The sequence below is a fragment of the Populus euphratica genome, unplaced genomic scaffold (assembly GCF_000495115.2).
Source record: "Populus euphratica unplaced genomic scaffold, PopEup_1.0 scaffold91.1, whole genome shotgun sequence".
NCBI lineage: Eukaryota > Viridiplantae > Streptophyta > Magnoliopsida > Malpighiales > Salicaceae > Populus > Populus euphratica.
The window spans coordinates 911,687-920,720 of record NW_011499917.1 but is presented as its reverse complement, the minus strand read 5'-3'; the positions used below and the strand labels follow the sequence as shown (position 1 = coordinate 920,720).

Here is a 9,034-nt window from a genome sequence, read left to right as displayed (position 1 = left end):
TTTTTTTTTAAGTAAAGGGTTTAGAGAGTTATTTTATCGTGATAACATTAATGATGAGTAAATGTTTATTGTATTATTAATAAAATAAAAATATAATAAACTACTAAAAAAAATTTTATATACTTGGGGGGATATAGGGAGAGTAGGATACAATTTGGATCAGTAAAAAAATCTCAAAAGGGCGTGTGAGGTCCTAAAAAATTAGGCTTAGAGAGCCAGGATCGAGTTGCGTAGTTGAGCTCGAGAGGTGCCTAAAAATGAGCTCAAACGCTGCACTCGAGCCAATAGGTGATAAACGATATACCAAGGCTGAGCTTATAGGGGTCAAGCTCTTCCTCTGAGTTTATGACAACTAGGCTCTTTCTTAACAATGAGCCAATAAAAATTGAACTCTTCTTCGTAGTTGAGCTCATTTTCTTGGTTGAGCCCATGACAAAAGTTGGGCTCTTCCCTGAAACTAAACTCCTGATATCTTCTTCTTAGTTGAGCCCATCTTCTTGGTTGAGCCCATGATAAAAGTTGGACCCTTCCCTGAAACGAAACCCGTGATATTGAACTCTGAGTCTTAGCCCATCAAAATTAAGCTCTCTTTTTTAAGGTTAAGCTTATAATATTAAACTCTTCCTTAAGAATGCGCACATGGGCAGTTAAGCCCAAACATGTTGCCCGAAACCATAGGTTATTGGATCTTCAAAGCTTTTTAAGTTTCTTTAAAATTTGAGATTATCAATTTCTATAAGAAGCAAAACGCGTCGTCTTGGCAGCATGAGGTAAATGGTCAATGGAGGCGGCATTTGTGACAAAGCATCCACCAAGATTCAAGAATACTAAGCTCAAGTTCCATATATGTTGCCTAAAACTATAATTCAATGTCAAGTGCATACACAAGCAAAGAATCAGCATGTAGAAGTTACAACCATTACTAACAATTTTCATCTATGTTGGTTCGAAAAATAAAATCTTCTCCCTCTAATTCTTCTTGAAATAGACAAATGGACGGTATTTCATTCTTTCCACGAGACCCTTCGTCACTTGATGATCTCTTCCCCTGAAAATGTTGATTTATCAATATAAAACAAGAAGAAATATAACACAAATCAGAAATATGTCACAAAGGGAGAGAAGCGGCAAATTGTGGAAGCGTTGAATCATTAAGCAGTTAAATTCTTGGCATATCTAAATAGCACCCTGCCTCATAAATCATACAAATTAAGTGAACTCGTTGTAGAAAAACACCTGCATGCCTTACACGATAAGAACATAGATTGTCTACAGGACACAATTAAGAGCGAAAATCCCAGGACTTGCCTTCCTCAAGACATAGAAAAAGTAGTGAAATCCATCACCAAAAGTGCTCCACTCTACAGACCAAGTGAAGTCCGGAGCATCAAATAAAGGACGCCTAAAATGTGGCTGCATAAGATGGATTTCAAGTAAGAATAATGGTGCATACAACACCCACCATTGAGTCCCCAACACCCAAAAAGAAAAAGGCAATTCTGTGTTTGTTAGTCCAACCTGGCCAAAAGAGATCGAGATAAAAATGCCATCTGGTTTCAGAACCCTGTGAACTCCTTCAAGCATTGCCTTCACTTGGGCTACTGTTTCAGGCCTTGGATTCCATGGGTCACCACTGTTGACGAATAATACATCCTTCAAGGTATGGGGAAATAGAGTAAATAAACACACACAATGTCATTAAAATCCCAGACAAGGACAAGAAGGAAATAATAATCTGATCAATAAAATGTCAAGCTGAAGTTCCAACACAAATAAAAAGACAGTCTCGATTGCCTCTTTACCATGGTTCCTTTCTCAATAACCACATCAAAACATTCGTCATTAAAGGGCAGGTCTAGCATGTCAGCTTCCAGCACTTTTATTTCTGATGATAGAGGGGAAAAAGAAAGAAAAGCTTAGAACACCACTGCATTTTTGAAAAACAACTGCTTGTTACCCCACACAGATTTCCCCCTTCTTATCTACTAACATGTTTCACAAAGTTTATCATATATACATTGAAACAAGTTTTGTTTTACTTGAACAGCCCAAACAAACTAATCAGATGATATAAAATCCAGCAATTCATCATCAGCTGGTAGGAAGTAGAGACCAACAAATCTTTGGTTCCTACATCTCCACAAGTTTCTTTAATTGTGTTGCATCAAAAGATTATTTTATGAACTGAACTCAACTTTCCACCATAAATTGCAGACTACCATTCATTGTATCCTAGCAGCAAATTGCATAATTAAAAGAACTACTATTCAACGTTATGATGGCATAAACAACTACAAAGGAGAAACAAACCTTTATACCCCTTAGCTTCCAACCGTTTCTGCATCTTCTCGACCGCAACAGCGGACAAATCAATGCAAGTAACCTCAGTAATTCCATCTCTGTACATTTCTTCACACAACTGTGAATTCCCACAACCAAGCTCCAACACCTTCAATGAACCATTCAAACTTTCTTATCGCAAAAACAAGCACAGTAAAAACAAACAATTCTTGAAAGTAAAAAATAAATAAAAGAACCCAACAGCAACAAGCAAGAGAGAGAGTGACTACAGAGGAGGTTGAAGGGATGTGGGCTTGAATAAGATGGCGAAAATGAGAGTAGTCTTTGAACCATTCGTAATGTTCCTCCTTAGAGAATCTCTCGTTCCAGTAGTGAGGATCCTGGTAAGCCAGAGCAGTAGAGGGAGGCTCGGTGGTCGGCTTTCGGGACCCTTCCATTTCAGGGTTTCTCAGCTTAGGTTCGCTTTCTACTTGCCTTCTTCCTCCTCTTCCACAGTGCAGAAACCCTGAACCCTAAATGCTTGGGCCTCGATATAACGAGTCCATCTTGTTATTGGAATTTCAGGTTTTTAGAACCAATCCACACTTCTTTAAAAACGACCTTTTTTTCAGCGAACCGATCTGGTTCATCTAGAGATTGGTTGTCTCGTTGAACTTGAACCTATTATGTTTCATAAATTATTTTGCTAAAAACTATTATAAATTATTTTTTATATTTAACATGGTACATGCTAATAAATACACGATATACTATATTATTTATGATTTATTGAAAAACATATATATATTATAATTTAACTAGTATTAAACAATGATGAATAGTTCAGCCAATAAACCACCAAAATAATTTTTTTTATTTAATATTTAATAGTTATTTGAAAGTGTAGGATGCTTAAAATAACCATTTTTTAAATTATTTTTTGTTTAGAAATGTATTAAAATAATATTTTTTATTTTAAAAAAATATTTTTAATATTAGTATATCAATCAAAAAAACATAAAAAAAATAAATATATTTTTTTAAATTTTTAAAAAACATGATTTCAATTGCTTTCAAAACTCATTTTATTTCTTTGCACTTACCATAAAATAAAATCTTAAATTTATGGGTTCTCCCTTTTGTCTTTAACAAGACTTGATCTTAGCCTACTTCAAAGCATCTAAAAAATGTCATAAGTTGCCATGTAAATACCTTGATAGCTTATAATGAAAATTGTGATATGAACGCTAGCTTTTGATAATCCAATTGCTCTTTGAACTTTGAGGTGTTGTTCTGGTGACTCGTGATACTCAATGGATCAATATGAAAACGAGTGCTAGAAGCCGACCAATACGCTAGAATTAATAAACCATATTTTGGAGCATAACCTTGTAGAATTAGAGCCAGATAACACAACCAGTTAATCACAAGCAAAATCTTTTTGAGGCCTTTCATGAATGAATTGTACTTCTAAGTTCTGTCCATGAAATTACTCAAGAAAGAGGTCAAACTGTCGGATTGATTTTGCTGAGTTTACGTTAAATTGGTCAAGAGAATAATCATGATACAGTTAATAAGAAAAACATTACAAGTAGCATTTATTATGAAATCATAGAAAAGGATTCCGCAGTTTCTGTTGCTAGCCTCTTCATAGGTTGCAAGTAAAAATGCTGCAGGAATTCTCCAATGAAATGTCATTGTTGATACTTAGCTCTGCAATATAACATTCTATAGCTTCAGTGAAGGCGTTGGAGATGCTGGAGGCTTTAGGTCTTCATACCTTGAGATGAAAGAAACAGAGAAACTCAATGGCATAAAAGGAAAAAAAAAAAAAGTGGCTTTATGAAATGACTAAACTCTGTAGATAACCATTACCACGGGAAGTTTGATGAAAAATAAGTGGAAATCAGAAATCAAGCTTACATGGGATAGGGTGATAGTGGCTTTTGATTCGGCTCTGTATGATGTTGCTTGTCGATTGTTGCTGCCATTGGAGGCGCACGGTCACCTGTCTCGGGCACCGCATTTGTGGCGGATTTTGGTATGACTGATCCCACTGGTGCAGTTGGAGATGGTGATGTGGGGGGTTTGAGATCAGCATATCTGAAAACGCAATTAGTAGGACATAAATGACATGGGAAGATGAAATCATGAATTTGACACCGAGCATAATTTTTTAGCAGAATGAGAAACTTCCACAGTTGAGACTACGTGAGGGAATAAAAATTGGGTGCTCAATTCTCATTCTATATCAAAAACATGTTTTGTGTTCCAAATGCAATGGCCAATCATTATATGAAGTAGCAGGAGCAGGAGCAGTAAAAGTGTAAAGTACTAATAGAAGGCTTACGCAGCATAAGGAGAAAGAGGCCTGGTTGTCTTCGTTTCTACTGGACCTGGTTTTGTTTCAGCTACGCCAGGTGCTGGCATAGGTGGAGTATCTGGAGTAGCAGGCTTTGATACTGCTTCTAATGGACTGGCACTTTCTTTCTTGCTACTGGGTTGAGTTGGAGTGGGAGAAGTAGGTGGTTTCAGATCATCGTAACTGTCGATAACAGTAACACAATCGCATAACTTAGCAGCAGCAAAAACATAAACGTTTTGGACTGAAAATAAGTTCATTTTGTTAAATGTTGTATTCCATAACGAGCAAATACTTTTTTTTTTTTTATCAATTTACAGACTCTCTATGATAATGGTCAGATTCTAGGCCCTCAATTTTTGGCTTTTATCCCTCTCAATAGAAGGCCTGCATGTGGCCTTGAAAGATCAGGAAAGAGCTTCACATGACTGGCCATGCGGGTGACTTTTACAAGAACCTAACATGGAACTCATTGCAGCTACAACAAATAACAGCTCTTGATGTAGCTTCTCAAACAAAGTGGGAACATGTTAGATTGGACTTACATGGTATAAGGAGAGAGTGGCCTTGTCACCATGAGAAACTTTTACAGTTGAAGACTACGTGAGAGAATAAAAATTGGGTGCTCAATTCTCATTCTATATCAAAAACATGTTTTGTGTGCCAGATGCAATCGCCAATCATTAAATGACGGAGCAGGAGCAGTAAAAGTGTAAAGTACTAAAAGAAGGCTTACGCAACATAAGGAGAAAGAGGCCTGGTTGTCTTTGTTTCTACTGGACCTGGTTTTGTTTCAGCAACGCCAGGTGCTGGCATAGGTGGAGTATCTGGAGTAGCAGGCTTTGATACTGCTTCTAATGGACTGGCACTTTCTTTCTTGCTACTGGGTTGAGTTGGAGTGGGAGAAGTAGGTGGTTTCAGATCATCGTAACTGTTGATAACAGTAACACAATTGCATAACTTAGCAGCAGCAAAAACATAAACCTTTTGGACTGAAAATAAGTTCATTTTGTTAAATGTATTTGATAAGGAGCAAATTCTTTTTTATCAAATTACAGACTCTCTATGATAATGGTCAGATTCTAGGCCCTCAATTTTTGGCTTTTATCCCTCTCAATAGAAGGCCTGCATGTGGCCTTGAAAGATCAGGAAAGAGCTTCACATGACTGGCCATGCGGGTGACTTTTACAAGAACCTAACATGGAACTCATTGCAGCTACAACAAATAACAGCTCTTGATGTAGCTTCTCAAACAAAGTGGGAACATGTTAGATTGGACTTACGTGGTATAAGGAGAGAGTGGCCTTGTCACCATAGCTTTTGCCCAGGCAGGTTCCTTTTGAGAAGGAGAGCTCGGAGCCTTAGGTTCAACAATCTTTGGAGGCACAGGCTTAGGCACATCTGCTGCTTGTGGTTCCTGAGAACACAATATCATCATCTACTCGCTGTTTTCTTTCCTTGCTTTTTTATATGATGCAGAGAAAGAAAATAAAAGAAAAATACAAGAGCTTTGGTAAATAGGGTTGCACTATGCTTGCTACATTCAAATTATACCTTTGGCTCAGCACGTTGAGATGGTATTTTTGCGAGGAGCTCATCCATAGGGGTCAATGGTGCAGTTGTCTCTGCAATTACTTCAACCACTTTACAATATGAAAGCCCACGGTTATTGGCCATAAATGCCATAAGTTCTGCAACCTGCAATATTGGGACTGCCTTTTGTAATTCCTTTCTTTCTAGCATGCACCACAATTTTGGCCAGTAACTGGTAGGTTTTACATGAGATCACACCCAACATGCCACCAGGGATGAGTAAAATGAAACATAAATTTTGCTAGCAGTCTAGAGATATAAGCTGCTTGATAAAAAAAAAATTGATGGACAGAAACGGGTCCTGGCCTAAAGCAGAAAAAGAAGGTAATGTCTTTACAACCTTCCTCAAAATCTTGATGATTTTTTAACAGGGTTCTGACATGGATTACAGGCACATGAAAAGAAGTAAGACTTAGCATCAATTAAGTACATGACTGCTATATTCTAAGGAAAGGAAATGGAAATGCACAGATGCAGACTAGAAGTGAGTGTTGTTCATTATTTCATTCTCTGTTCTAAAGCCTGAAGTTGAGGTTATTTTCCTTGCAGACAGGTGGAAAACACGTCCACAAAGAAAGTTAAAGAATCTCTAATGTAAAATTTTAATGAACCGCACCTGAAGATTCGACACCAGGCCACCAAATAGGGTATCTTCCTCTGAAAGGGTGATGTTATGAGTTTCCTTGTAAGCATCAGTAGGCCTCTCCATTCCACCAGGTCTTACTATCTGAAGAGAATTTATAAATAATTCAGTTCAAGCTAATATAAACTAGCATACTCTTATGACCTGTGTGTCCATTTAATGCAGTTGCAGGTTCTTACAGTGTAAGGAACACCGCTTGCTATGAGTGCTTCTTCTGCTTTCCTCTTCCAAATTAGGACTCCCCAAAACAAACTTAGCAGAAAAAATGAAGGAAAATCAGCATTTGTCACCTACTAACGATTCACATGCTAATTCTCCTTCCCAAATCACTAAACTTACTTTAGAATAGCAGCAGGAAATCCGACTTTGTTCGTACCCAATGATGAAACCATAATAAAATGGTTAACCTTTGCAGCAGTTGCTGCAAACAAGAACAATACTCATTTTTCTAAAACAAAACGCTTTAAGCTGTCACACAGGCCGATGTCTTTTTTACCTGCATCAACGAGGTTTTTAGTAGCCAGATAGTCAATCCGACAAGGCCCTGTAACATCAAACACCTCCTTCTCACCGGCACCAATGCAGCATAGAAGCACAGATGCATTGCCTAATGCCGGTCCAATCTGATTTGGTTTCTCCAAATCACATTCCACAATTTCGAGCCTTTCCACAGCTGGGCTAAAGACCAGGGTATATCTGTTATAATGGAGCTGTTGGAGGCCTTCTTCTCTAAATGAAAATGATTTACATTTTTTTTTCATCACCGTCTTACTTTCTTTCAATGTTCAAGTAAATTAGAAATGCTTACGCTGGGATCCTTCAACATCAAGCTTTATTGCCATAACACTCTGCAAATGGATTGCTCTTTTAGTAAACATGCTTTGAAAGAAAAACAAATGTAGTAAATCGACTCCTTTGAACTCTGAAATTTATACCTGCACAAGAGCTTCTGCTTTTTGGGCACTCCTGACGCCAGCTCTAACTCGAAATCCAAGCTTGAGAAGCTCCCTGAAGCAAATTCAAATGTCAAAGAATACCTGTAAAACAATCACCAAACTGAAAAAAATTGAGCACTAGAAAATTACCTCACTGCTCTTGAGCCAACTCTACCAGTAGCACCAGCAACAAATGCAAGATTCTCATCTTTTGTTTCCACCTCCTTTGAATCTGCCTCAACTGCCCCAGACCTAAATTTCGCAGCAACTTGTAAAACATGAATATCAGTCAAAAATAAAAATTCCTCAATGCCATTCAAAGGAAATGAAACCCATCTCTCCATTTATGACATTGATGATCAAGATCATAACTAAGAGCAATGAGAAAATCAAAACGAACCCATTTCAAGAAACAAAGAAAGATGACGAATAAAGTTAGGCATGTTCTTGTTATGTATGTACCTGAAGCTTGAGCTTTGATATCAAGAATTTTGAGCTTTCTTGAATGCGGGAACTTATTGAAATGAGGAAACTTGAGGAGCTGACCGTGTATATAAGATTTCTCAATGAACCCACATTTGGTTAAAGAAGTCGGTATGGTGGTTATAGCTGATGATTGCAGGCAACCACCCTCCATCTTCGGGGAATAGTATTAAGGCTGTTTCGATCCTGCCTCGGTTCTTGAACTGAAAATTCAAGAGACAGACACACAAGTGGTTTAATTATCTTTTGTATCTGCTTTGCAGCTTGGCAGTTGTGGCAATCTCCACTCCATGTGGATTTGATGGGTCCCAACGGAATGTTCATGCTTTGATTACGGCCATTGACTATTTGGTACTTCTTCTTCTTTTTTTCCAATCATTTTATCGCCTGTAAATAAATGTATTTTGCTAGAGGTGGTGGATGATATTTTTTTTAAAATATTTTTTTTATTTGTGTAAATATATTAAAATAATAAATTGTTAAAAAATATTTTTTTTATTAATATATAAAAAATCTAAAAAATAAATTAAAAATTAAAAATAATTTTAAAAGCATGGTTGAACAAAAAGATACCTTAACCACTCAAAGAAATATTAAATTTATTTTTTAATAATTTTTATTTGTTAATATTAAAAATAAAAAATAATTTAAAAAAACACAAAGATTAGCATTTGATTAAAAATTATAATCTTTATTAGTAAAGTATTCATCTAGCAATTAAAACACTGCTTCAGCTTC

The 9,034-nt window shown here is 36.8% G+C and overlaps 2 protein-coding genes across 4 annotated transcripts; both read right to left on the bottom strand.

Annotated features, from left to right (window-relative positions):
• Window positions 1-817: 817 nt before the first annotated feature.
• On the bottom strand, window positions 818-2,913 carry LOC105134748 (S-adenosyl-L-methionine-dependent methyltransferases superfamily protein). Of its 2 annotated transcripts, none has more exons than XM_011039282.1 (6): window positions 2,571-2,913; window positions 2,311-2,449; window positions 1,803-1,885; window positions 1,519-1,653; window positions 1,309-1,413; window positions 818-1,048 (listed from the first exon to the last, which is right to left on the bottom strand). In XM_011039282.1, exons 1-6 carry the CDS (start codon window positions 2,736-2,738, stop codon window positions 923-925), a joined length of 756 nt encoding a protein of 251 aa, XP_011037584.1. In that variant the 5' UTR covers window positions 2,739-2,913; the 3' UTR covers window positions 818-922. The 2 variants fall into 2 exon arrangements, with proteins under 2 accessions (XP_011037584.1, XP_011037585.1); XM_011039283.1 differs by having other exon boundaries at window positions 959-1,048; window positions 1,237-1,413.
• Window positions 2,914-3,700: 787 nt separating this feature from the next.
• LOC105134747 (protein TIC 62, chloroplastic-like) lies at window positions 3,701-8,547 on the bottom strand. 2 transcript variants are annotated; one of them, XM_011039280.1, is made up of 14 exons: window positions 8,276-8,547; window positions 7,964-8,081; window positions 7,814-7,886; window positions 7,687-7,726; window positions 7,375-7,551; window positions 7,218-7,299; window positions 7,058-7,130; window positions 6,852-6,962; window positions 6,197-6,340; window positions 5,926-6,059; window positions 5,379-5,573; window positions 4,631-4,825; window positions 4,204-4,383; window positions 3,701-4,060 (listed from the first exon to the last, which is right to left on the bottom strand). In XM_011039280.1, the coding sequence occupies exons 1-14, from the start codon at window positions 8,448-8,450 to the stop codon at window positions 4,009-4,011; spliced, it is 1,749 nt and encodes a 582-aa protein (XP_011037582.1). In that variant the 5' UTR covers window positions 8,451-8,547; the 3' UTR covers window positions 3,701-4,008. The 2 variants fall into 2 exon arrangements, with proteins under 2 accessions (XP_011037582.1, XP_011037583.1); XM_011039281.1 differs by lacking the exon at window positions 5,379-5,573.
• Between the last annotated feature and the right edge of the window lie 487 nt (window positions 8,548-9,034).

What these genes read in the sequence shown, in the direction of transcription:
- LOC105134748 (XM_011039282.1), bottom strand. Translation starts at nt 2,738, where the DNA reads ATGGAAGGGTCCCGAAAGCCGACCACCGAGCCTCCCTCTACTGCTCTG. An exon ending in TTATTGAGAAAGGAACCATG is followed by an intron (nt 1,654 to 1,802) that starts GTAAAGAGGCAA and finishes CATACCTTGAAG; the next exon opens with GATGTATTATTCGTCAACAG. An exon ending in TTTTCTATGTCTTGAGGAAG is followed by an intron (nt 1,049 to 1,308) that starts GCAAGTCCTGGG and finishes CAACATTTTCAG; the next exon opens with GGGAAGAGATCATCAAGTGA.
- LOC105134747 (XM_011039280.1), bottom strand. Translation starts at nt 8,450, where the DNA reads ATGGAGGGTGGTTGCCTGCAATCATCAGCTATAACCACCATACCGACT. An exon ending in TATCAAAGCTCAAGCTTCAG is followed by an intron (nt 8,082 to 8,275) that starts GTACATACATAA and finishes ATGTTTTACAAG; the next exon opens with TTGCTGCGAAATTTAGGTCT. An exon ending in CCTCTTTCTCCTTATGCTGC is followed by an intron (nt 4,384 to 4,630) that starts GTAAGCCTTCTA and finishes TTGCGTTTTCAG; the next exon opens with ATATGCTGATCTCAAACCCC.